Below are 27906 nucleotides of genomic sequence, written 5' to 3' on the forward strand. Positions count from 1 at the left end.
ATGACTGCGTTGGCGGGGTCAATACCCAGGATGATGCGACCCACGCTGGCTCAGAACTACCCCCGCAGTGGCTTCCCACTGGAAGGTAAAACACCGCCACGCCAAAAGGACGATTTACAGTGCTGGATGTTGACAGACAAGAGATATCTGGGCTTCGATGCTTGTAGTTTGAAAAGTTATTATCGGATAGTCACAGGCCTCTCACACACTCTTCTCCCAAGCTTCAGCTTATGACCGAAAACTTTCTACAATTGTTGTAGGCTACACAACTTTCAAAGAATTGCACCTCACCTAATTCCCATATTTTGCAATTCATGCATTCAATTATTTCTACAGCTGAGGCCTATCTACTGTATTTGGTACAAGTAAATAGCCTATGTTGATTCTGTTTTTTATTTGGTTGGCATTATTGGACCTTATAGGAACTTTTAACAAATCCAGCCTAGTTTGTATATGAAATAAATAGGCTAAATTCAGTAGCCTATTGAATAAATTGGCATTATGATATTTTAGTAATTCCAAATAAATAATAAATAAATAATGTCATAATTTGAATACGTTAATTTGATCACCTTAACTAGGCTATAATATAATTTTAAGTAGGTAGCCTATAAAATATTTATTGACAGCTATTTTTGGTGCAGTTTTTCGTAGAGCGGCCTTCACTCTAAATAAATATATTGTCATTGATATTAGTATATTCAATTGCCATTGGGTTAATTCAAAATTAGATGCCCCCGTGGTATTCTGTACTAGGTCTACATGCATTACGTCTATATGGTGACAATTTCTTATTTTCATTTGATGTAGTGTCTACCCCGTTGGGTCAAGGCCGAGTGAACCAGCTCGGAGGGGTTTTCATAAACGGCAGACCTTTGCCCAACCACATCCGACATAAGATAGTGGAGATGGCCCACCACGGCATCAGGCCGTGCGTCATCTCCCGGCAGCTCCGGGTCTCCCACGGTTGCGTGTCCAAAATCCTGTGCCGGTACCAGGAGACGGGCTCCATTAGACCCGGGGCCATCGGTGGCAGCAAACCCAAGGTAGGCTATGGGACAGCACGAACGACGGCACCAAGGGCTCCTATAGATGTAGTGGAAGGTTAACTCATCTAAACACAGTACACCAAGCTTTTTATTTGTAGAAACCCACCATTTTAGGTTTGGTTTAAATCTTTATGATGTAAATTCATAGTGTGGAGTTGCATCCATGCATGTAAGTTATGAGGATAGGGTCTAAATCTATGCTTTTCTGATCATATAACTGGCTTTTGTTTATAACGGTGGCTGTGGTGCCTTAAGATAATCACCGACTCCAAGTCACAGCTACCCACTTTTTGATTTACCACCTACATTATTGGACTCGTCATAAAGTTATCTGAGTATTGTTAAGCACTTTTTAGCCCCATTAATACAAAATGTGTGTTTGGGTTGATCCCCAAACGGCCACAACAGAGTGAATGAACTCTGGGTTATTTCTGATCTTTGAAGCAGGGCACAACGCCGGACGTGGAGAAGAGAATAGAGGAGTACAAGCGGGACAACCCGGGTATGTTTAGCTGGGAGATTCGGGATAAATTACTGAAGGATGGGATATGTGACCGCAACACCGTTCCTTCAGGTAAAAAACAGCCAGAAATGAAACTTTTTTTGCTGCAGTAGAGGCGCTTGTCCTGAGTGTCTGCAGGCAGAATGTAGTTGGCCATCATCTTTTTCTTCTGTCACCATCATCATCATCATCATCATCATCATTGATTAGCCTTTATTACCCAAATGACCTAACCATTAAGATATCATAGACCACATTGTCCACATAGTATGTATTTGTTTTTATCTTGATGCAAAAACAAATAATTTAAAAGTTTCCCCTCTCTAACTTATTTATGCCAGCTTACATTTTTTTCGGTCAAAGTTTTCATTTTTTAGGACATTATGCTATTAGTCTTAAAAAGTTTATTTAGGCCAAAATAAATTTGGTGCAACTTTTTTTTAAAATTATTGATAATTTATGTAATTGTTTTGCCAATGCTTTTCATTAACTAGGCTACATTTTAAATGTATTTTTAGCACATTAATTATTATTTAATTATTATTTGTGTACGATTTTTTTTACTCAGTGAGCTCCATCAGTCGCATCATGCGAAGTAAGTTCGGAGGGAAAGGAGACGAAGACGACGACGAAGATGAAATAGAGAAGAAGGAGTTGGAGGACAACGATCGACGGGCCAAACACAGCATCGAAGGGATCTTAGGAGACAGATGTGAGTGAACTCCTCACGTTGTTGTTGTTCATGTGGAAAAAAAAACTAAGTTATTATCTTAGCCGGGGCTGTCGAACGTTTTCATAAATCGACGCACATTAGAGCCCCATGGACCCCCATTTGATCAGATTAGGACCCCACATGGAAAGATTTTTGGTGTTGTTGATTTAGTATTGAATTGCTAAACTGTCTGTCGAAGCTGTACCTAGGGAGATATTAGTGGGGAGAATGAACCCCATATTACAAATAGCCATCATTCTACATTCTCATAATTGGGATAATTTCTAGTGAATTAGATTAAAGTGAAATTCAACTGCTCATTTTGCTGGGGGAAACCTCCTCATGAACCCCTGGGGATCCCCACTTGGAGAACCACTGAACTATATAGGAACCTTCAGTCTCCACACGTCCAACCTGTTGATCGCACTCCACTGCATGCTTCTGAGAAGGGTGTAAATGAGAGTGGTTTTATTTAGCCGTGTAACTAACCTCTGTGTGAAGTTTTAGCATGCTGTAAAGTTGTTGGATGGGGGTGGAGAGTGTGTGTCCTCCTTTGTTAGGAATTCTTTATCGACCATATCTCTCCGGCTAATGCTTTTCCCATGAGGCCTTACCGTAAATCAAACAGCAGGTGATGGCTCTTTGCGGGAAAGGGAGAATGTGTGCGCGTGTGTGTGTGTGTATATGTGTGTGTGCGCGCGCCCGTGCGCGTGTGTTTTAATATGTTCAGGGGTGCGTGCTTGTGCGTAAAAGCAAGGAAAGTGGAGGGATTGCCAAGTAGTGAGTTGCATAGGCGTAGTTATTATGCATATATTTTCAGATTTTATCAGTTTTCGTTGTAATTGGCATTCTTGTGGATTAGCAATAATGTTTTCAGATAGCCATCATACATGCGTAATACCCCCAAAAAGACAATTTTGGTGACAAGTTTTGTGCTTTTCTCTTGGTCCATTTCCGTTTATTCTTGGTCACATTTTGGTCGTCTATTGTTGAATGAATCAATATTTATTAACCAAGTGGTTCCAGGCCAAAATGTAAAGGCTGCCTACACTGTAAAAAGTGACGATTTTAATAAGTCATTCTGTCTTATATTCAGTCACAAAATCTAATTTTTCATAAAACAAGTGAAGATAATTTAGATGGGCGAGATAGCTAATTCCACTTGATCCAAAGCAGTTTCACTTGTTTCAGGAATTTTCTAGAAACAAGTGTCAGTGTCTTAAAACAAGGCAGAAGAGGCCCAAGGCTAATCCACTCTTATAAAAAATGATGGTGGAATTAGTGGAATTATCTCGCCTCCATCAGCAGTTTTACTTGCTTTAATAAAAATAAGATGTAAGACTCCACATTAGATTAAATAAGTTGTTAATGGACATTTTTGAAGTGTAGGTCCAACTATCCAAACTTTTTTGGGAAAACTCTGGAAAGTAGCCTATACAAATTATAATTTGCCATATTTAAACATTAGGCCTACCATTTCTTCTGTCATTGTAACTGCTTTCTTCGTTCTTCTGACAAGTTTCAGGGACAGTAGCCTAAACGAATTGGAGGGAGAGAGAGAGAGAGTTTTGGGCTCATTACTCCAAAAAGTAGGCTAATTACTCAGCCTATTTATTAGGCTACTCCCTAGGAGCAGTAATTCGTTACAATACCCGTTAGCATGCATTACTTTTCCGTTACACCCTCCAAACTTGGCAAATGCCATCCTCTCTTATCTTGAAAAATCTGGATAGCTCAGTCGCCTCGCCTGTGTGTTTCTGTGCGGATGATTGGGGAAACCAAACAGCGTTGATGTCCAATGTTTTTGTCATCCTTTTGCTCGATAAAATCAAAACAGTGGGAACAGCCCACTGTTTCCACCCGGAAAAAGTAAACTTTAGGGTGTTTTTTTTCCTCAAGGCTAGCTCATATAGGCCGGGCTAGCTTAGTGTGAGCCTGCTTCAACTGAAAAGGTGAAAGGGGGAGACTAATAGGCTAATTATGAGGGAAACACAAGTCATAGTTTTTAGATAATTCAACCTCAGTCAGATTTTTCAGAGGGGGACCGAAATAATAGGCCTAATAATAAAATTGAAATAGTAGGCTACTTCGTTATAGCCTACTCCTCGTTAATAGGCTACTGGAAAAAAATATCACTCAACCCAACTCCAAAAACGTCCCTCTAATCAGTTGAGCTAACATTTGTTCAGTTTCCATCACTTCCCTTTCCCTCTTTTCTACAAATTCAGGAGCGAAATTTCAACATTTAGGGTAGCATTTCAGCTGTCCCCGTAACCGCTTTCTTCGTCTCAGGGACAGTAAAGCGAATTAAGGGACCAGAAGGAGAAAGGACTAGTTTGACGAGACAAAATGTCCCCCAGATGAGTTGATCAAACATTTGTTCAACGGTTTCCATCTCCTCACAAAGACACGCCTCGCGCGCACAACGGGACGCTCGAGGATGAACTTGGGAGACAAAGGCGCGAGAGTCTATTTGGGGCTCATGCTTGGGCTGCGCGCGGACAAAAGGCCGGCTTGGAAACAGCTTTGGCCGCCATTAAAGAAGAAGGCAACCTGTTTATAATTCAGCCAGAGAAAAAGAAGGGGAGAGGAGAGCTTTTCCACAGAAAAGCCCGACAAAAGACATTATGAGGCAGCAATGAAGGATGAATTATTCAGGGACCGCTCCGGCACGGTTTAGAGGCCCGTTCACCGAGGGAAAATGGCCGTTTTCACCTACAAAATGTTTCTTTTTTGGGGTCGGCTAAAGACGCCGACTGCATGCCATTCAGAATGACAATTGAGGCCTCTGAAATCGACTCACGTATAGCCCAGGGATGCGTGCTCGCTCCCAATACATACGCACGCACAGATACGCACACATGCGCATGCACACGCACAAAGACGCATCAATATACACACAAGTTTGTGCCACTTTCAGCACAGCCGTGTGTCTAGTTTGGAACAGCACATATTACCTTTTAATAGAACTTTTGTTAATAACAGCCCATATTGACTTAAGATTTTATTAACATAGGCCTTCGGCCTTGTGCCGAAAAGTAACGAAATGTGTGTTGACTAGAAGTGTTGATAATGGCACATGTCCCTGTAGAGTGCATTTGAGAAAAGTGACTGAGCTTTTCCCATTAGATACCGGGTATATAATTTCGCTTGTTGACTAGATCATTATAAAAAGTTAATACATCAATTTTTGGTAGCTCTCCAGTTAGTTTTTCTGCCGTCAGAACACTTTGGTGAAATATTTTTGTACTCAAAAGTTACTAGGCTACTTGTTGGTTTTGGATAATTGAGTAGGCTATAGTTTATGACCTTTTCCCGCTGCATTTGTCACTTAAGTACCTTATAAGAAAGACAAAGCAACACTGTCGGCTTCTTTGCCTCTTTCAGACTTTGATGTAATAAAACAAAATCGGATTTTAATTGTTATGACCAAGAAAGGGAAGTGATGTTCTCAGACTGAGAATATTGAAACGTCTTCAGCCTCTAATGCATGATCTATTATTGATTCTTTGATGAGACCCGGCCTTGGCCTCTCGAACATTATTAATGTCTTCTAAATGATGTCGATATTGTGCTATGTCACATTTAATGACGGAGGGAGTGTATTAAACAGTGTTTTTGGTGAATGGGGACCAATGTTCTCCCCGGAGAGCGCCGGCCTGGCCCGGAGCGCAGCTTCACAATGGGGCCCCCGGCCACCCGTCCTGCGCGCAGCTCCGAAAACTCACCCCCTCCTCCTCCTCTTGCTCTCCAAATCTCTTCAAGCAGATTAAATCGACTCTTTTATTTCATCTCACTTTCATCTGGAGAGCGACACCGCCCCTCTCCCTCTGTTTCCTACTCTTTCTCTCTATTTCTCCCTGCCTGCGGCGCACAACTCGTTTAATATCTGGGCTCCATCCTCCAGAGCGCAGGGCCCCAACAAAGGAAAGTCAGTCTGTTTCCAACAAGTTTCTAATTAAGTTCTGTATTAGCCTTTGTGGGTTAATTGTAGGCCTAACTGAGTTTCGGTGCATTTTCCTAATGCCAATTTAGCCCATTGGCCTAAATAAAGTCTTTTTCGTTTCCAAAGTTGGCCATCACCTTTATTCGTGTTTATACTCGTATTAAGGATGTGTCATTTTCAACAGATTGGTGTGTTTAGTTTGAGATAACACACATTTGTCTAACTTTTCAACACAAGATAGCCTAATAACATGTTGTGTCAATGTGTTATTAAAAAATGAAAAATAACAGAATTGTAGGCTATATTAGGCCTATCTCACACTAGACATGTGTGACGTGTTGAAAATGACATCACATTTTGACAGGAAAAACGAAAATAATACCACAGCTAGAGAATTTGAAATGATTATTGCTTAATGCGGCGGTAAAATACCTCTGTAATAAAAATAACGCAACTGTTCAATAAATCTTTTATTTTTTAAAGTGCCTGCTACTTAGCCTATAGGTCTTGAACAGTAGCTTAAGTGCTTGCAAAGTGACACATCGGTATGAGTGATGATTCGGTCAATATTTTAATTAACTGTTATGCGAAAGGTGTGAGTTTATTGGATATTTTACAACTGGTTCGAACGTGTCACAGCCAATCAGAACCGAGGTCCGGAACTAATTATTATATAAAAGGCCTTTTCGTCATTGAGCCCAAACATTGATTTAATATAACATTATTTTTTTTTTAATGGTGGAGCACCAGTCCAGCCCTTAGTTTTTCACAGTTCAGTGTCTAATCCCCTAACTGTCTTTAATTCAAGGCAGTTCTTTTGTTGTGGAAAAAAAAAATGTGGGTATTTGGTAAATATTTCTTGCTTAAGGAAAGATTCGACCACCACAATGATGATCTAACGCAGTAAATCTAATGTAATTTAAACGGTTATGTTTTGATATGATATAGACAAATTTAAATAAAAGTGTATTTTTGTTCCATATCCCTCATGCAGTAAGTAAATATTACTTAAAACAGAAAGATACTCAAACATTCCTACCCCCTCCTCCATTCTCCAACAAAGATTTATATCCTCTTTCTCAGAAATGTGTCCTATAGGCCTAACTGAACTGTTAATGCAGCATAAATGCTCTTGCAAATGCTTGCAAACGTTTATCTCTTCTTCTGGCCCTGATCCTGCATAATATCACATTTGGAAGTATAGTTGGCCCCCAAGGCCTGTTGCTGGGCCCTATACCAAAACTCCCAACATACTAATTAACCCCAGAGACAAAGTTAATGATTAAAACAGTCCCGGTAGCCCCGCCCCCTCTCTCCTCCCGCTTCATATTTTCACAGTGTATCTTTTAAAGCCTATACTTCGTTAGGTGAAATTAGCCAGATGATACAGAGGAGCCTTGTTGAGGGCCGACACATTTCCATTTAGGCCAGGCACATGCACACACACACACATGCACACACATGCACGCACACACATACACACACACATTCCACTCTGCAATGCAAACAGTCAAAGGGATAACTTTATTTGGTGAAAGGGGATCCTGGAAAGGGCTAATTGAATAAGCCCGGGATCTTTGAAAAACCCCTACCATGGTGAGCGCAGTCATCATGTCATAATTAGGTTTATTGAGGCGCATTCCTCCAATCTGCCTCCATTCTCCCGGGCTCATTGTATCCAGGGCCCAGGCCAATGGCCGGGGGACAAAAGGGAACCGTGAGCGGACAATACATGAAAGAGCCATAAAGATTTAGCTGGCTTTGTCACAGAAATGGAGCAGGACTTTGTTTGTGTAAATAATGTGAGCGAGCGAGGAACTCGGGGGTTTCTCCGCCACTCGGGGGCGAAGGATGGCGTGCTGCAAATGTAATGTGTGGGCACACACTGGACCAGTGCCAGGGGGGGAGAGGAGAGGAGTGGAGAGGAGAGGATGTGGAGGAAAGAGAGGGAGAGAAAGAGGATAGAGGGAATAGGAGTGATAAGAAGCGAGGGAGGGGAGCAGAGGGGAGGCAGAGAATGGGTTGAGAGCGCACAAGGGGCAGGGTTTGTGTGTTTAGGGTGCCATGATGGTGTTTGCAGAGCTTTAGCAGAGGCTGACTTTTAACATGAACTTTTGTGCTCCATCTATTTGCAGTAGTTATCAGTGAAACGTTGAGTGCTTATACTGTGAGGCGTTTACTAATAGAACCATTTCTCAGAGATTGAAAGATGTACTTGAAGTGGCACTTTACATGTTTTATGCCTATGTCATTGCCCATGATTATAATATGAAGAGGTTATTTTTTTGTATGGCAAATGAATGATTAATGATCTAAATTCTCTTGGATTCTTTTCTCTGTCACAGTGGTAATTTAATTTATGTGGTGCTGTCTTGATATGACAAAGTTACACACTTGCAAAATATGTTTTGATAATTTCTCACATGGAATGAACTTGCCAGGGCTTGTTGCCATATTTCAAGTCATATTTCACTTTGGATATTTTTAAAGTAATTCAGTAAGTTGTCTGCTGCTGTGCACCATGTCTCAAATGTTTTTCACTTTTTACTGTTCCTATCTGTTCAAAGCCACAGAACTGATAAGCCCTCGATGGATCTTATAATAGCTATTGGCTATTGCTGGCCCGAGCCAAGTGTCTGGTGAAGAGGGCTCTGTCTGTCTGCTGAATGAATGAATGTGTCACTCAGTGAGTCCCTGGGCACGAGGGCAGAGGGGGGCACGAGGGCCAAGTGGCGAGCACCAAATCACTCTCCTTTACCCCCGGGGCTCTCTCTGTCCCTCTGTCCCTCGCTCCGCGTCCCGCACTCCTCCCTCTCTCGTGAGTTTTTTCTAATAAGCCCATGCACGATGACTATCCAAGCATGAAAACATAGTTATCTGCAAATGAATGGCCGCTCTATGCTTCATTAAAGCCTCTTTTTCCTTTCACACTCTTATTGTGACCCTCTGATATCAATTCAAAGGGCAATTAATGAATGCACACCAACTTTGAAGTCAGGGTGATTTTTTGGGGAGGGAGGGGGCTTGTGCGTGCGTGTGTGTGTGTGTGTGTCGGGGGAAGGGGCAGGGGGTATTTGGGGTATTCCCCCTTCAAGACCCTCTCCAGCGCCCCAGCCTTCACCCGTGATGGACTAGCCACATTGAGCCGCGAGTTAGCGAGCCCCAAAGACGGTTTGAAGGGAGTGAAAGAGTGAAAAGGCCCGGCGAAGGTCAAGTAGAATGGCTCGCCTTAGAATAAGGCCCCTCTTTATCTGGTGCAAGTATGCACTATAGGCACAACAGCTGGGGGGGGGAGAGAGGGGGAGAGGGGGAGAGGGGAAGAGAGGTTGTTTTTTAATGTGTATGTGTGTGTGTGTGTGTGTGTGTTAGTGAGAAAGTAAGGAAGAAAGGGAGAGTGTGTTTTCCTGTGTGCACGGCTTTCATGCATCTGTGCCTATGTGTTTGTTTGTGAGCATGTGTCTGCATGACTCTTATTAATGTGTGCGTGTGTGTGTGTGTATCTGCATGGGTAGGGGTTAGGGTTGGGTGTCAAAGTTTGCAGAGGCCAGTCAGAGGCCAGTGAATGCAGCAGCTAAACTACTGATGGGGGGACAGGCAGCTGTCAATCACCTGACTGATGAAGCCTGACTCTCATTCAGAGCTTTGTTAACTAATTAGCCCGGAGGCCTCTGTGTCGCGGCGGGATGGGTTAAAAATGAGTGTTTATGCCGCATTCACAGCATATGGGAATAACCGATGGAACGACCTGACAGTTAAAAGCAGCGGCTCAGAAGTGTTCATGTGTTTGAATTTGTTCAAAGCCGTCAAGATGCCAGGGTTGAAGTTTTTGCTGGACTTTTGTTGCTCTGGATCGACTTTATCACACTTAACACACATGTACTTTGAGTTTAAGTTTTACAGCAGAGGCTTAGGCAAAGGCAGTGTCAAGCGCAAACGAAAAATCCAGCAAGTAGCTGAGTCCCACTGTGGCAATTCATTTTATTTGAAATGAAAATATCACTCCCTACACTTGATTACAGGTATTTCCTTGTGCCTTGGCATCAGAATTCAGGAAGGCAGAGAAATCAGCTGCCAAAGCTGATTTCCCAAGTCATATTTACCAGCTGAAAGTTGGTGAACGGTATTTTCAAGTAAGCTCATATCTACTGTCTTACCCATATAATGTGAATGCAGCATTATATCCAAGCTAAATTCTCAGTCTCAGTCGATATTGTTATAGTTGCATTTGTCATGCAGACAATACATACTTCCATACATATTTTTAAGGGCTAATTTCTTACATTTCAAAAGGTCCACAACAGTTCTAAACATGATTGGGACTTGAAAGGGAAAGCACATTACATACACCTACAGTGGGTCGTGGTTGTTGATTGTTCTTGAATATTCACATTATTTCACCTGGAAGATTTATGACGGCTATAGTCGGTGGGGGCAGTTTCACAGAGGGATTAAACTGTCAAACGCACTCTCCTTGTCAACTGTGGTAGAGGGAAATTCAGTGGCAGTGTATACCTGCACTCAGCTGCCTCGTTGAACGTCAACAAGCTGTCCACTGACTGGAGACGGAAGTGAGTTTCAGACTTAAAAAGCCACGGGAAGAGCAGCAGGGTCACAGGGCAGCGCGGGGGGGGGGCACTCAGCCTCAGCCCGACACAGGAAACAGGGTTAGAAACACATTTCGCTACAAGTGACAGGTAACCATTTCCTCTCACCCCCCCCCCCCCCACACACACACACACACACACTCCCCACGACTCCCATGATTCTTTGCTGACAGCATCGGCCCTCTGTACACCTTTGTGTCCTGTCGTTTTTCTGCGAGGCTGTAATTGACGTCGGGGTTTGCTTTCGTCTGTTCGTATATCATTTTTCGTATAGTCACACGCTCCGCTTTTTGGCTGCACACACACACACACACACACACACACACCGTCTCTGACACACTCTCATTTACAGGGCAGCTGTGAAGGTCGGGACTCCTCCTTAGCAAGTCAAGTGAGTCCTCCCCCCCCCCCACCAATCACACACACACATAGCCACATGAACGCACTCACACCATCTTTTTCTTAACCCACCAGAAAGAGGGGCGCAGATGGGTCCATAAGCTGTCAGTTAAGCCATTATCCAGCCCAGCATCTGCCTGCCTTGACTTCTATGTACTGTTTAATGCAGTCGGCCAGTCACTTAGTCCGCCGGCCCCTGAATAGGAGCAGCATGGCCGGCCCGCCCAAATAAATGCTGCGTTTGTCTCCTCTGCCTTTTGTTTTGTGTTTTTTTTTTTGGAGAGAGGGGTAGGTGGGTGTGTGTGTGTGTGTGTGTGGGGAGGGGGAACGTGTCACAGGCTCAATTTACCCTCGCTATTAACCAAAGCCCCAGAAGAGTTACTGGGATGTCCAGAGAGGGGTGTAAATAGCACACATATGGTCAGTCAACTCCCCCAAGCCCCAAAATCCAAGTTTGAGACGTCCCCTCTCTCTCTCTCTCTGTCTCTCTCTCTCACACACACACACACACACACACACACACACACACACGCTCAATGCGTCCTGTCTCATGTCTCAGTGGACATATTTAAGCCTTTTTGTCCCCGTCCGACGTGCCCCCCCCACCCTCCCACCTCCCCTCCACAAAAATCACCAATGCCGAAGTCTTTCCAACAGTCTGTTTCAGCTAAATCCTCTATTCTCCCCCCCAACCCCCCCCTCCTCCTTCTCCTCCTCCTCGTTTTTCTCCTCCCTGGGATGGCGTTGCGCGGCGGGAGCCATTTTGGGCTTTCTTGGCTCCAGAAAGGTTGTTTTGGCTTGGAGTCCCATGCACTGTGTGCCTCTCAGGACTTCAGTTTGGTTAAATTAAACAGTTTTCTTTTCTGCCCTGCTCTGCTCTGCCCCCCCCCCCCCCCCAACTCCCTCTCTCTCTCGTATTTTGCGGCTTAAAGAAGCAAATGCTCCACAGCTCCCGGGCGATCTTTGCCTAGGCTGCTTTTCCAATGCCGTCCCCACTCAGATAATTTTACCCTTTTAAGGCTCCTATTTTCTCATATTTCGTTAAACTGACAAGAGCCAATACCACATCTACACCCCCCCCCCTCCTCCTCTCTCCCCTTTAAGCTGAGGTGAAGCAAAAGTATACAGGGAGAAGTGAAGTGTTTACAAGGGGCTATAAATACAGCATTTTAAGATATAGCGTATGTATACAGGCAGGGAGAGATAGGAGGGATAGAGTGGATAATTTGATTGGCCGAGGCTATCCGGCGGTGCCAAATCGATGCGATCAGATCTTAGGGGTAGCGAGGCGGCGACGGCAAACGGGGCACTCTCAAACCACAGGTTTACAGAGCTGGAAAGGATCCGTGGAGCGGGGGGTTGGGGGGGGGGGGGGGGTTCACCCTCTTTTCTCCCCCATCTATCCTTCCCTCTCTTGCTCTTTGTCTCAGCGAGGGAGGTAATAGACGCACTGATTCAGATTCCGGCATGATTTTGCATTCATACGCAGCTCTTGTTAACGTTCGCAAAGTATTGTGTGTGTGTGTGTGTGTGTGTGTGTGTGTGGAGACGCCTCAGGGCTGACAAGCTAGATTACCGTAGTCTTAAGATGCATGTAGGGACAGGGAAAACCCATTGCTGTGTGTGTGCATGTAGAAGGTCATGTGCCAGGAGTAGAGCGGGCAGAGAGTGTGTGTGGTGTGTGTGTGTGTGTGTGTGTGTGTGTGTGTGAGCTTCTGAGCCAAGCAGTGGGGAGCAGTGGGTGGCAGGGGTGGTTGGGTGTTTGCCCTCTGTCTTGGCACAACTTTGCCACTGAACCCCCCCACACCCCATGTGTCGCCCCATGAATCTTTTCCATCACCTGCCATCATTTCATTTGCATTACATTTTACATTTTAGGCATTTAGCTGACGCTCTCATCCAGAACAATGTACAATGAGTGCAACAGTAAAATACTGCCATGCCAGTGCTAGGAAAAGAAACAGAATAAGCTTTTTCACACATATGCTCATGAACAAGTTCATGTTTTACAGCAAACCAAACATCGCAATGTCAACCACAAACGAAAAATCAAGCAAATAGTCACCAGATGAGTTATGTGAGGAAAACTGTTAATATTGTTTGTTTACTTTGAAAATATATCATTCCCGACACTTGACTACAGGTATTTTCTTGTTGGTGACGTTGGAATTGGGGAAGTCAGAGAAATCAGGGTCCATCAGAGTTTCCAAGTAGTATTTACCAGCTGAAAGCTGAGATGAACAGTATTTTCTAGTAGTTAGCTCATATCTAACATCTTACCATCGTATGTAGCATTATGTATGAGCTAAATTACCGGACTACCAGACCTGATGTCTCAGTAGATATTTGCACTTTTAATGCGGACAATGCACAATTCCTTTTTTTTGAGGGCTGATTCCTTACTTTTTAACAGTTTTAAGAATGATTGGGGCATTAGATACAGCCACTGTACAGTAGCATGGAAAAGAAATACAATAAGAACTAAGGAGAGAGAGACAGAAGGGGTGTTTTTATTTTTTTAGAGAAGTAGAGAGGGGAAAAATCAGTGGGTGGGAAGAGAGCGGCGCGAGGAACTTCTTCCTCTCACCTCCACTAGTGTCCGCACATGGAAAAGGGCATGCAGAACACAGGACCTCTTCTGCTTCTGACAACAACAACAACAACAAAAACCAACACAGATGCTCAGACGGACTATCCCCATGGGTACATTTAAATCGGCAACAACAGCCCCCCCCCTCCCCTCTGCCCTCCTCTCCCCCTCAGGTGCTCTTACTGTTCCCTCTGGAGGAAGGGGGTGGCGTTTTTTAGGGAGGGGTAGAACCGCCCCCGGCTGTGCCCCCCATCCACCCCCACTCCACCCCCACTCCACCCCCCCCCCAGCCCTCTGCGGAGCCTCTTTATGCCCCCCCCCCCCCCCCTCCTCCTCCCTCCCTCCCCAGCTCCCCCGCGGGGCAGGTGACAGCCCGCCACTGTGAAGGGCCGAGGGAGCCATGACGGATTCCACAGATGGAGCGTGGAAATCGCCGGCAAAGACCTCGGCTCTCTGGAAGCAACAAAGAGCCAGAGAGACAGAGGGAGAAATATGGGTGGAAAAGAGAGAGAGAGAGAGAGAGAGAGAGAGAGAGGGAGATGGGGAGTGATTGGGAGGGATTGGGAGACAAAGAGAGGCTGTGAGAGAGAGAGAGAGAGAGAGTGAGTTGGGTGAAAGGGTGAGAAGGAGGGAGAAAGAGAGAGAGGAGAGGGAGTAGGTGGTGCTTGGTTAAGGAGGGCGGTGCGGTGGAGAAAGTGTGCAAAAAAGTTTGTCGGGTGAATTAAGAATTCGTTATCGTTTGAATGGACAAAGGTGCAGGTCTGAAGTTCTCTCCTAACTTTTCTAAACTGTTATACTGTCATTTTCACTCTAATAGTTGTACTTACTACGCTCTAGAGTTGTCAGTTGTGTTTAATAGCCCATGTTTGCCCCATGCTTATTCATATTCTTTCTCTTTGCTGAATCTCATTACTGTTTGCTGCTGCAATGACCCAGTTTCCCCAGGGAGATCATTAAAGTTTCATCTTATCGTCTTATCTTAACATCAAGTAACCTAGGAGTCCAACGCTGTGTTGAAGTGAAACAATCCAGCCCGCTTCAATCTTCTATAAAGGATCTGATTCAGGATTGTATCAAGACTAGGCTCCTGAGACTTCGGAGGTGCCACTCTGTCGCTTCTTTTGAAAAAGCTCTCGGATCCCCGGTAGCAGTCATAACCGATAGGTAATTCCAAAGTGATTAAGGATTTTCCCGGCCGCCTCGGCATTCCCAGGGCCCAAATCCCTGTGAAATGCTGTGGAACGTGCATGCTGCTAAAGTCGGGGGGGCGAGAGCATTCCTACCGGCCCTCCTCCAGGAACCGGAGGGGGAGGCTACAAAAGGCCTCGTCTCTTGTTTTTCAGCCGTCCTGTCCAAAAACTCCAAAGCCCCACGCTCCACACCCCGAATTCCTTCCCCACTGTCTAAAAAACAAGCCCTCCAACCCCACTGGTCCTGTAAAATGTCGTTGCGTTTTGTCGCCCTGGTGTCGAGACTAAAAGGTCCTCCAAAGAGATGAAGCTTGTAAATAAAAGAGTTTGCTATCTTGATTCACTTGAAATCTTTACACAGTAGGTGTTTTGAATTTTTTTTCTCTTTTCTCTGCATGCACTTGAGAAGGTGTCCAACCAAATTTCATCCCTGTAAAAATGCTAAACTCCCAAGTCGGCTAATAAAGAGCTCGCAATCTCCGAGTGCAAAATTGCGAGATATTCGCCAGAGGCTTAAGGCGAAGTCTCCATTTCTCTCGCTCCCCCTTTCAAAATATTTTACTCATTGCCTCCCTCATGGTTGAATGTTTCTTTACCAATTTGCTCCTAATGCATGTTAAGTTGACTCCCACCGCTATTGGTGTTGCGAAGGGGAAACCGCCGAAGGGGGAGAGAGGATCAGTTTCACATGAGGGGCCCCGAGCTATTTGGGCTCTCTTGTATTTTTATTGTTGCTTCTGAGGGGGAACTAATACAGTGTTGCACACAAAACTTCCCCTGTGCTGAGGGGGAATTCATTAAGTGTGACACAAAAAGTCGGCGCTGTGGCCTCGGTGAACTTGCGAGGGAGCCAATGGGCCGTTTGAAGTGCTGGGTATAAAACCGAGCTGCGGGCTTATAGAGCACAGCGCACAATGGTATTAATACTGATCTGAGAGAGAGATGAAGAGTGGAGGCACAAAAGCTGTCAGGGCCGATAATATCACTGCAGCTCAATCAGGCTGAAGATCACACTTGATGACAACTCCAAAATGGCTTCATGATGGCATTTTTAATCAAAGTGAAACGTTGAGTTATGTATTTCATGTGTTTCACTCAGCATAAATGACCCCATTCCAATGACCGTTTTAGCTTGCTTTATACCCTGCTGAAAGTTTTGAGTGTGTGTGTGTGTGTGTGTGTGCTTGTATAGACAGACATGGGGTTAGGTGGGTAAGTGGTTGACATAGACAGTAGTCTCCTCTCTTATCACCACCTGACAAATGTGTGATAGAGATAGAGAGCGAGAAATAGAGAGAGAGAGAGAGAGAGATGAGAAAAGGATACAGCCGATTCATAACCATTTCTACTGAATTAGCCTGTAAGTAAAGTAGACCAGCATGCACCTGGTTGACTGAACAGATAGCCCGTTCTCCGTCCAGCCGACTGCTCCTTGGGATCCAGGCTACTGGGCCCACGCACTCTGTCCACACACATGCACACACACACGCACGCACGCACATGCACACGCACACACACACACACACACACACAAATACGCTCAAAGAATGGCCCCTGGATCCAAATTAGCCCTTTGTGTGGCTTTTAGTCCACCAGTCCCCCTGTGGTGCCCTGGGAATCTTGTCCAGTGGGATTATTCCTAAGGCAAGGAATATTCCTTCTGAATGGAGGTCTGTTTGGCCACAAGACCATGAGCAGGACTGATGCCTGATGGTGTGTGTGCATCTAAAGAAAAGAAAATTCCCCCTCTCTATAAGAGGTTTAAGTAAACAAGAGAAAATAGAGAGCAAACAAGTTCACATGGCTCAGGACGATCAGCTCTTGTGTGAGGGGGGGCAGTACTGCTAATTTGCGATTTTGCTTTCTGTTACTCCCATATACTACCAAATATTGTGATTAGCCAATGTGATATTACAGCAAATGCCACCTGCTCGGTTTTACAACTGGACTGAGCTATCAAAAAACGATACATTGAAAGCACAGTCAGTCTGTTTGCTCTTCTGTAGGTTTGACAGATATGAGTGTTTGTAGCGAAGTGTTTGTAGTGCGATACCAACTCCGATATCTTTGGATTGAAGCTGCTGATAGGTGATATTTAATATCTTTAAATTTGACTATTTTCATGCCAACAAATGACAAGGATTCAGTGTTTCTCCCAGGATTTTATTCTTGTCAGGGTGGAAAAGCCTCTGAAACGCCATTCAGATCATCATGGGACACTAAAAGCCAAACTAATGAAAATCTTTTAGGTGGTTAGCAGCTCCTTAAGGCAGAGTGAGGCAGGTTTCACTGCAGCTTTTACAGACTGACATTCCTGTAACTGTTGTGTGGGTGTGTATTATTCTGGTTCTCTCTTTTTTCTGTGCTAACCCCCCCCCCCCTCTCTCCCCTGTCTTTGAGCAGCGAGTCACTCGGACGAGGGTTCGGACGTGGAGTCGGAGCCGGACCTGCCGCTGAAGAGGAAGCAGCGGCGCAGTCGGACCACCTTCACGGCGGAGCAGCTGGAGGAGCTGGAGAGGGCCTTCGAGAGGACCCACTACCCCGACATCTACACCAGGGAGGAGCTCGCCCAGAGGGCCAAGCTCACCGAGGCCAGGGTGCAGGTACGAGGCCGGACGGGTGCTGTGACATATCGCTGCTGTCAGTGAAGACGTTTCGGTATCTCCAAAATGTCAGCTCTTTAGGAACTGAAGAAAAATAACCTTGGTTTGAGCTCAAGAGTTTATCCAATGAGGTTGCGAAAGGGTTTCATAAGCCACCAGGTTTGTAGAATTAATCTCAGTCCATAAAGGAGCATGGAATCCTTCAAGTAGTTAAAATAAAAAAAGTTATAATGTGACAATCACCAAAATTGGAGTTTTCACAGGGTTTTCACATGACAACAGCGATATAACACCCTGCTCACACATTTACCTCCATCTGACCTCGTCCAACACCTGTCTTTACTATGAGTGTCCTCTCTCTATCTATCTCTCTCACACACACACACACACACACACACACACACACGTACATATCACACTCCTTTACAGGTAAACCCTGTGGCGTTACACACTCTCTTACCTTTCAAGACCAACACTTACCTACTGACCTGCCTTTGCTCCATGCAATAACACATACACACTCTCTCTCTCTCACACACACACACACACACACACACACACACACCTCATCCACGCTCCCAGGGGCCCAATGTGGAGGTTCCCAGTTCTGATCTGGAGCCCAGTAAATTCCCCTCCACAGGCTCCATATGGGAAGTGTAAGCAGGCCCAGCATGAGGCCCATCCATATGGACACGGCATGTCACTCACACACTCAACACACTGCACGTAGCTAACCACAATGCACGCACACACACACACACACACACACACACACACACACACACACACACAAAACACACACACACACACACCACTCTTACTTTCTCACTGTCTCTCTCTTCTGCTGCAGTTTACACAGATAAAGTGCGGGTATGATCATGTGAATCTACTGTTGAATCTACTGGTGTGTGTGTGTGTGAGTGTGTGTGTGTGTGTGTGTGTGTGTGTGTGTGTGTGTGTGTGGATACCATTCAATCATGTGATTTTAATTTCCTAGTTGCAGTTATTAGCTGCAGCTTACATTCAGTTTTGAACTGACATTTTTATACAACTGACTTTTTCCAGCTCAAAAATGGCACTCACGTGTGTGTGTGTGTGTGTGTGTGTGTGTGTGTGTGTGTGTGTGTGTATGTGTGTGTGCATTGAGGAGATTGAGAGGGCATTGCTGGCTGGAAGAACTGCACTCTTGAGAGGAGCACACATAAATAACACACACACACTAATCTTATGGTTATCTGTCTAGGTGTGGTTCAGCAACAGACGGGCGAGGTGGAGGAAGCAGGCGGGAGCCAATCAGCTGATGGCGTTCAATCACCTGATCCCGGGGGGGTTCCCGCCCTCGGCCATGTCCAGCATCCCCCCCTACCAGCTCTCTGACAGCCCCTACCCCCCCTCATCTATAGCACAAGGTAGAGGATGTGATTATAGAATCCGTATCCAGACCATGAGCTATAGTCTTCTTTGCTGTTCATGCAAAAGATAAATATCGCTGCTATTAGGTGATAAAACATTTGTCTACAAAACTGTCAACTCTTCAGAAGCTTAAGAGAAACAGCCTTGTTTTTAGCTTGACAATAAATGTACTTTTGTGTTATATCCAACAGATGTTTAAAGGGTTTCTAAGGGCTAATAGAATTTCCTCCTCACCCCCATAGAGGAGCATGTCATCATTCAACTGAAGTTAAAACATGAAAATCACCAAAGATTTGAGTTTTTCACATGACAATGGCCGTATGAGATGGACAGTAAACTTCTGGTTTGACGTTTTCATTGGTCTCCATTAAAATAAGAGTTAAAGCAAGTCATGATTTACTCTCGTTACTTAACTGAGTAGCTTCACTGGGCACTCGTCGTGTTTTGAGTAATTTTTGAAATCAATAATTTTACTTACTTACTTACTTAGTTAAGCATGTTTTGACTGAAGTACTGTACTTTGCTACAGATCACATCGTTACAGATGTGATACAATTTTATAATTCACTGTCCACAATTGCAAATGTAATCATGTTGAATGAGTCATGCACCTTTTAAAAAAATATTATTAAGATAACCTAGTTTGTCCTCTTGTCCTTTTAGCGTTGCATGGAAAATATTTTATGTAACTGTAAAAAAAAAAAAAAAGTAACTTTGAGTACATTTTGAACAAGCTACCTTTTAGTTTTACTCAAGTAGATTTCAACACCAGTGATTTTACTTCTACTGAAGTTAAAATTGAGCAAATAACAGTACTTCTACTTGAGCAGGATATTTTAGTGCTCTTTCCACACCAAGTACTTACCACTGATATGTTTCACCACTGTACCAATAGTGCTTAACACTGTCCTAACCCTCTCTCTGTCCTGTCCTCGGCAGTGTCGGAGCCTCCCAGCACGGTGCACCGGCCCCAGCCTCTCCCTCCCTCCTCGGGCCACCAGGCCTCCGGCGGTGGAGGGCAGGGAGACGGGGGCTCGGCCTACTGCCTCGCCTCCGGACGCCACTCCTTCTCGGGCTACTCGGACAGCTTCGTGGGCCCCGGAGGACCGGCCAACCCCATGAACCCCGCCATAGGGAACGGACTCTCTCCGCAGGTGAGACCGGAGCCATAAATGTGTATACATGAGCCGGTTAAAGTTAGACATCAAACAGAAACACTATTCTCTGGCTAATTCAGAAGCATGGGTTGGAATTAGCTCAATCAGTACTGCTGCTGACTGCACTGTAAAAAATGTCATTCAGTCTAGTATTGAGCCTTAAAATCTTGTTTTCCTTAAAGAAAGTAAAAACAAATTTGATGATTTCACTTGTTTCCGATGCAGAATTTTTTAAAAACGTGACTGCTATCAAGATAAAGTCATTTGAAAATTCTTGAAACCAGTTGATTTACATTGGAAACAAGCAAAATTTGCAGATATTTTCCTTTGCTTCAAGAAAAATATGATTTTAAGTTAAACAACTTGTTAAGATGGATATTTTTTGCAGTGTACAAGGCTGGCGGCACAGGACTTATGTGTTTGACACTGGACACTCATCCACAGACTAAGTTATTGTTCCTAGCATGAATGATACCCGTGACATGCACAACCACACCAAAGCTGGGCAGAATTAGATTTGAACATGGTTTCAAAGACTTGAACCCGGTTGAGATATGCGTGATTTATCCTGTCAGACACACAGCCTCACAATAAATCAGGAGCTTTAAAAAAATCAAACACGCTGTGTTTTTTCATCTATTCGAGTAATATTTTGCCCAGGTGTACCATACATACACACACTCTCCGACTCACACGCATGCACAGACTCACACATTGGCACTTGGAAGGGAAAAGTGAGATGACTCTAGAAGGACAGAGGAGGACAATGGAGTGTGTGACAAATGAGAGGTGAAAAGACAATTACAGCCAATTATCCAGGCATGAAGTCCCAGGGCCTCTGCACCTAGACATGGAGGAAGACCTTAACAGGCAGAAAATGAGATTTGAGCCTGGCACAGACTGAAATCTCCTAACTCCTCAGAGAATAGGCCACAGCAGTATGAAGACGGGGTCAGACACACTCATGCATACATATAACACGGCCATACACACATGCTCACAGGTTCACACAGTCACAGCTACACACACATACAGACTCACATAGTGTAAAAAATGTATCAACCCATTGCATTTTGAGGATCAGTTAAGGTTTTTGCAACAATTTTTACACAAATATTACATGATATGGTTGAACAGCATGCATAAGTTAACTTTTCAACGTTATATTTAGATCGGTAGATTGATGACTATACGCAGTTTTTAAAATTAAACAAGAGGTTTGGAATGGGGTTCGTGACACTTACATGATAATGGATCATGTAACCTTTTAATTTGAGTAAAAACTGAAACACAACTGCAACAATACAAGGAATTGTGATTGAGTGGGCAGGACTAAAGCAAAACAAATACATATTTATATTACATTTTAAGATTTGACAATGTCTAATGGAAATCCCTTTATCTGATTCATGCAGTTAACGTCTCTGTTTGGATTACGGCTCAGCTGCTTAATGCGTATTAGGAAAACTGTAAAGTCCACTGAGGCCAGTGTATCTTGAAGTAACGGATAAATTATATACTTTATCCATCAACAATACATTTGCATTCTTTGTTCTCCTTGCACACCATCCTCTTTCTCTGCTCTCTCCCTGACACATTGGATAGACAGCTGTGTGTGAGTTTGGGGTTATTAGTGTGTGTCTAAACATGGGGTGTGATCCCTTCCTCTGAATGTACGCGCCAGGCCTCTCTTTATGTTTTTTACTCGCCTCTCTTGTGCAGCAGTCAGTGCCTGTCTGGGACGAACATACACATACATGCATTCAATCACATGCACTGACACATGCATACAGGACTGCTGAATACACCATACAAGCAAACAATATTACACAGTCATGGGCGTACACACACTCGCGCACACATACCGCGCCATACTGCAGCCTCAAGGGAGGCTTCTCGTGATTGCATTCTTAAAATGTTTGCCTCTGCATTCCTCCATGCGAAAGCAAAGGTTCTAATTTATTTGTATATATTTCATACGGCAGAGAAGGAATGTCCCGTCTCAGATGTTTCCCCCCATCCCGACATTCTTCCCCTAGCTAACTCCTGGACGCACTGATTTAGGCCGCTGGCAACGGCACCGTTCCAATATGAAACACCCTGGATGGGCCGGCCAGCAGCCATCTCACGCTAAAGAGACAGGCAGAGACACAGGAGAGAGAGAGAGAGAGAGAGAGAGAGAGGGATGATGGGGTGGGGTTTGGTGAGAGAGAGAGAGAGAGAGATAAAGGGAGAGAAAAAAGTGAAAGCACGAGAGTAAGTAGAATCCACCGGTTTGAGGGCAGCGTCCCTGTTCCCTTTCTGTCCAAACCAAACCTTCCAAACGCAGGTTAATTTTTTAGGAAAATGTTACTGGGCTCGGGAGGAAACACAACTCCCCTCTCCAAATCAACATGGGCTCCTCCGTTTAACCCCCCTGCTTGGGAAATGATTTAAGCAGGACCATGTGTGTGTGTGGATGTAGAATAATATGTCACTTAGAGGGCCAAGAGGACCCAAAGAGCAGCGTACCTGCTTCTTATTAGGACAGCCAGAAGAGCCTTGAGGTCTCGGCTCTGTTGAAAGGGAGGGGGGGGGGGGGGTGGGATGTGATGCATTTAAAGGTAGCAGGTTAAGTTGGAGTTACTTTCATAAGTGGTGAAGGCGATCTCAATTCCTTATTAACGGTTTACGGAACACTTTGACGACGGACAGGTAAAGTCAGCGAGCGTTGGAGGGGGGGGGTCGGTGTTATCGGGTCTGTTTTGAACCCCATCGACAGACTTTGCCCCGCGGCTCTTTTCCGTCCTTTGCCGGCCAAGAAATAGTCCCCCAAATTTGATTATCTGGTCACTAATAGAGACCAGGTCAAGAGCCGGCGGATTTCTCCAACTGTGAATAAATCCTGAGCTTGAACGGAGCATGAGCTCTCAGAGGCCTTTTTCTCTCGCGTTATCTTTGTCAGTATATCGTTGCTGGAGATAAACCGTTATCTCGTGCCATGGTTTTTTGGAGCGGCGGCGAGGAGGAATTTTAGAATAAGTGGAGCCGCGGATCTGAGACAAATTGCTTAATTCTTCCTCTGTGGTGCTATCTCTCCGGCTGTCTGGGAAGGGCTTGCTGGAAGCCTTTTGATGTCCGTGGCAGGGAGATTTCCTTTGTGTGTATGTGTGTGTGAGCGTGTGTTTGTCTCTGTGTTTGTGTGTGAATGTGTGTTACGCACACTCCCGTGCTTGTAGGCCTATGCTTGATGTGAGACATATTCAATGGAGAATGCAGCTATACAGCCTTTTCAGAATATAATAAGACAACAGAAAACATGCATTCCCCCACCGATGATGCAGCCCCCCTATGGGCATATCAGTAACAAATACTGTATGTCACCTTGTTTTGACCTGTAATTGTAGCAGCCAGCGTGGGCCAGTCAGTGTAATTTTGAAAAAAACCACAACGCGGTGAAAGTTTTGTCACAATCCCTTCAACAGTGTCTGAATGAACGAACAAATGCACGGAAGGAGACAAATCCATTGTCCTCCGCTTGATTTCAACATGGGGGACAATAAACCCACACAGCTTAATATTGGCAGAATACAAAATGAAACAAAAAAAGTCACCCAAAAATCATTCCACTTTCTCTCTCCTTCCTTCCTTCCAGGTGATGGGCCTGCTGAACCCGGGCGGCGTGCCTCACCAGCCCCAGAGCGACTACGCCATCTCCCCTCTGACGGGCGGCCTGGAGCCCCCTGCTGGCATGGCGGCCAGCTGCAGCCAGCGCATGGAGCACATCAAGGGCCTGGAGGGTCTGACCGGCGTGCCCTCCATGCCGGCTCTGCCCTCCCTGCCCAGCTCCCAGTCCTACTGCCCGCCCTCCTACGGCTCGCCGGGCTACAGCGTCGACCACGTGGCCTCCTACCAGTACGGCCAGTACGGACAAAGTAAGGTCAATAGACTTCAACTTTTTTATTCTTCCCCTTTTATTACCTTTTGCACCCATGCAGACCCCAGACCCACACAAAGAAATGCAATGTGTCACACTACTTCTGGTTTATGCACTTTTATTTGATAATACTACTAATAATAATAATCTTTATTTATATAGAACTTATATAGAAGGTTACAGAGCTTTACAGAGGAGTAAAACCAGAAATGAAATCAACAGCAAAATCTATGAAAGCAATAAATAAAAAAGCAGGGACAAATTAAACCAAAAAAAGAAGGCCTAAAACAATGAAGAATACGTCATTGCATAAAATCAAGTCTATAAAGATGAGTTTTAAGAAGTGATTTAAATGATACAAATTTAGCAGCCTAAGCTCCTCAAGCAAGTCGGTCCAAAGTCCAAAAGGCTGGAAAAGGCTTGATATTTGATATTAGACTATCTTGAATGTTTGCCATCACTCTCAATGGACTCCCTCCGCATTGACTGTTAATTGATAATCGTTGGTTCATGAGATATGTTTCACAGAAAGTCGGGAGATTTGTTAAGTAGTTCAATAGGTATCCTGGTCCTCAACTTAAAGTATTTTGGATCAAATCCGCTGGTACCTCACCTGTTAGCCATAGAATCAGCTCCCATCAGGATAAAGTGCAGCCCCAGCAGTGTCCGATAGCCTCCCCCGGACCGCTCGCCCTCACAGAATACCTACCTGTTCAGCAGTGAGAAGGCCTTTTCACTTCACATTACCGTTACCTTAAGGGTTAACGTCAACTTCAAACAAAACCTCCGTCTAACTTTGGAAGGCAACGTCATTTTCTGCCGCAGCGTGATTACAGCGGCCGCCGTTTCCAATTTTGGTCCGCAGGGGGTTGACCAATCAGGTTCATCCACTGACCTCGCGGCAACCCCTCGGCAACCGGGCCCTTCAAAGCCGTGGCAGCGGTCCAATGGATCTGACTGCGCGGAGCTTTGTGGGGCGGCAGGTATCGAATGAATATCTAACTTAATATCCGAGAGCAGCGAATGTCTAATGAGATATCTCGGTGAAATATCTCAATGTGGACAGAATAAGGAATTAGGGCGACACACGGGAACCACCTCTAGTATGTGGCATGTACACACACACACACACAGCCATGAGGACAGCACACATTCACGTACACCAACACACTGTTACAAGCCTCAGCAGTCCATCTTGATGTGATTAATCAGTGCGAGTGGATAGCCGGTGTGCGGTTGGGTTTGGAGCTGCAGAGGAAAGGTCTTTTCTGGGGGTGGACGGATCCTAATAGCCTCTGGCAGGGCGGCTATTGGAAACAGGTGCTAGGACTGAGGTCAGCTGGGGAAGCAGCGTTGGACAGTACTGGTCCAGGTTCCAGTGCAATGTCACGAGACTGTGAACCGGTCTACACTACTGTAGATTTTGACTAGATTTAGCTCTCCACCCCACGGAAATTAAAGTGGTAATCCATGAGATCTTTGTTTTTTTGTTTTTTGTTTGTCTTTGTTGCTTAGCAGTCTTTGCTGAGGCATTTTTCCTTGGATTTTCTGTTGATGCAGTTTGAGTTTCTGTAGGTGGCGCTCTTTTCTTTGTCTGTTCAGCCATGGTGGCTATCACTGCTCATGCTAACTACCCAGCTCTTCTTCTGTTTATTCCAAACAAACTGGAGATGTAAAATGACTACCAGACACCAGGTGTTAAGAACAGCAAATGTAAAAGCTTTCATGAACTGGATATAGATTGAATCACTGTTGTATTATATCAATTGGTGATAGAGCAAAACCGACATTTATTTATATGATTATGCGGATTATTCCTTTGAAGAATGTGTTAAAATTCCCATACAAGCATCTCCCAACACTCTTCAAAGCTTCACTGTAGTGGCAGTGGCTGGCGCTCATGCCTCCTAAGTTTAATAAATCTTGAAGCGGGGTTTACACAAGGCGTCCTTACAAGCTTCTGTTCTCACCAGCTCCCTCCAACGACCTTACACCCCAACACGCTGTTAGCACATGCTATGCTAACAATAGCCATATGTTAGTGGAATGGCACGCTACAACATTTGCCCACGATTTACTGCGGCCATATATCTGTTTTACCATCTTTCCATCTTTTTATCTTTTCTTTTTTCACAGGCCATAGTTTAACAACTGTGTTTCATCCCTTCTTTAGGTGCCCTTCCTTATTTGAGGCCTGAGATCACCTGATCCGAGGCTTCGGGCCCCACGGAGGGACGAGCGCGTTGGTGTGTACATTGATGGAGATCTTCACGTAAATCCGGACCAAAATTCGCTACCATTCACCAGGACGCATTCTCCACCGGGGGGGGGGACTTTTATTAAATCTCGCTGGAGGAATGGACGAGAAAAAGAAAGAAGGGACCACAAGAAGGAATATCAGACCAAAAAAACGATTGATTTACCGAGAGCGTTGCGGCATCGGTATCGCGGATGAATGGCAGAGATGCCGGCGGAGAGAGCTGCGTCCCTTAATGTGGTCGCTTGGTTCACCACATGTTGAGCGCCAACCATCTACAGCACCATGGAGGGGCACCATCCGCAGGCTCCGAGCAAAAAACCAGCAACGCAAACGCCGACCATGGACTCAAAATCTGCCTGTGGGGTCTGTGTTGGGACGGCAAACCCAAACCTATCATCGCGGACTACCAGCCTTTGAGCCAGAGACTCGGAGGAGCATGTTTACATGTCTTAGGGCCACAGTACATATGAAATTCCTTGTATCTCCAAATTAATCCCCAAACCGTATGTGCTCAGGGGGGAAAGAAAAGGGCTTTGTTGATTTTATTGGACGTTGCATTTATTTGAGATGTCTGCGTCCCACGCGGAGCGGAATTCCAGAGACGGAGAACACAAACGAGCGAGTGAGCAAACGAATGTGTCGTTTTTTTTTTTTATTGTGTCAGAAACACAACTCTAATGTACGCCGCAGCTGTGCCTCCGACAAAGTTCATTCAAACATTCCTCCTACCTCCTCCCTCCCTCCCTCTGTCTCTCTCTCTCTCTCTCATTCTCTCTGTTTCATTGATGTTTCAGACGGTGAGGCAGGCATCCCAGCCTTTTGTAGTTTTAGGGAGGACTTGGGGAGGTCAGGGGTGACTTTAGGGAAAGTGACAGATGAGAGAGCGGTAGAGGGGGGGGGGAGGTGAAGAAGTGGCTGGGGGTGGGGGGTGGGGGGTGGGGGGGTTAGGCGAGATCGATCGCGGGGGTGAAAACCCTTTAAAGATCCCCTCCCAGCGAGAGAAAGCCACCGGGTCACAAGTCACGACCGAGAGACACTTGAGAAACCGAGAGAGACCGAGAGAGCTCAGACTAAAGAGAGACCGTTCTCCCAGTTGACCAGAAGTGCAATATCACGTATCTTAAGAGTCGACCTCGCCATTAAAACGAAAAGAAGCGAACACGCCTCTTACACAACGCTTTGGATTCACACTCTGGATCTGGTGCGGGACATTGCGAAAGGAACAACACATGTGCCTTTGAAGGCTTTCGGGTCCAAAACAAACACAAAACATTGTTAATATTGCTATCATAGCGAACTGAGGGGACCACATTTCTAACGACTGAAGTCACTGCAGAGTCATGAGGAAAAGATTGAATCAAGGGAATGCCAAGGTAAACAATAAATTACCAGGAATGACAAAGCCAAAATTGTGTTTTTATTGTGTTGCATCGCTTGGGACCTTTTTTGTTTCTATTTTGCAAAAGCAGGAAATATCAAGAGGGTTTCTAATGCGTCCCAGACATATTTATTGTCACCAATGTACTGTATGCCAACAATGTAATTGTAAACCTTGCTGCATTGTA

The 27906-nt window shown here is 45.0% G+C and overlaps 1 protein-coding gene across 5 annotated transcripts; it reads left to right on the top strand.

Moving 5' to 3' along the window:
- pax3b (paired box 3b) lies at positions 1-26289 on the top strand. Of its 5 annotated transcripts, none has more exons than XM_071542065.1 (9): positions 1-85; positions 811-1046; positions 1494-1623; positions 2120-2263; positions 17396-17595; positions 18839-19004; positions 19948-20168; positions 23794-24079; positions 26255-26289. In XM_071542065.1, the coding sequence occupies exons 1-9, from the start codon at positions 1-3 to the stop codon at positions 26287-26289; spliced, it is 1503 nt and encodes a 500-aa protein (XP_071398166.1). The 5 variants fall into 5 exon arrangements, with proteins under 5 accessions (XP_071398166.1, XP_071398167.1, XP_071398168.1 ...); XM_071542066.1 differs by having other exon boundaries at positions 19948-20162; positions 23800-24079; XM_071542067.1 differs by having other exon boundaries at positions 18839-19013; positions 19948-20162; positions 23800-24084; positions 26255-26272.
- Positions 26290-27906: the final 1617 nt, after the last annotated feature.

The sequence above is a fragment of the Centroberyx affinis genome, unplaced genomic scaffold, assembly GCF_046629955.1.
Source record: "Centroberyx affinis isolate AG114_WGS23_722 - 3 ecotype Tasmania unplaced genomic scaffold, CSIRO-AGI_Caff_v1 ptg004008l_1, whole genome shotgun sequence".
Taxonomy (NCBI): Eukaryota; Metazoa; Chordata; class Actinopteri; order Beryciformes; family Berycidae; genus Centroberyx; species Centroberyx affinis.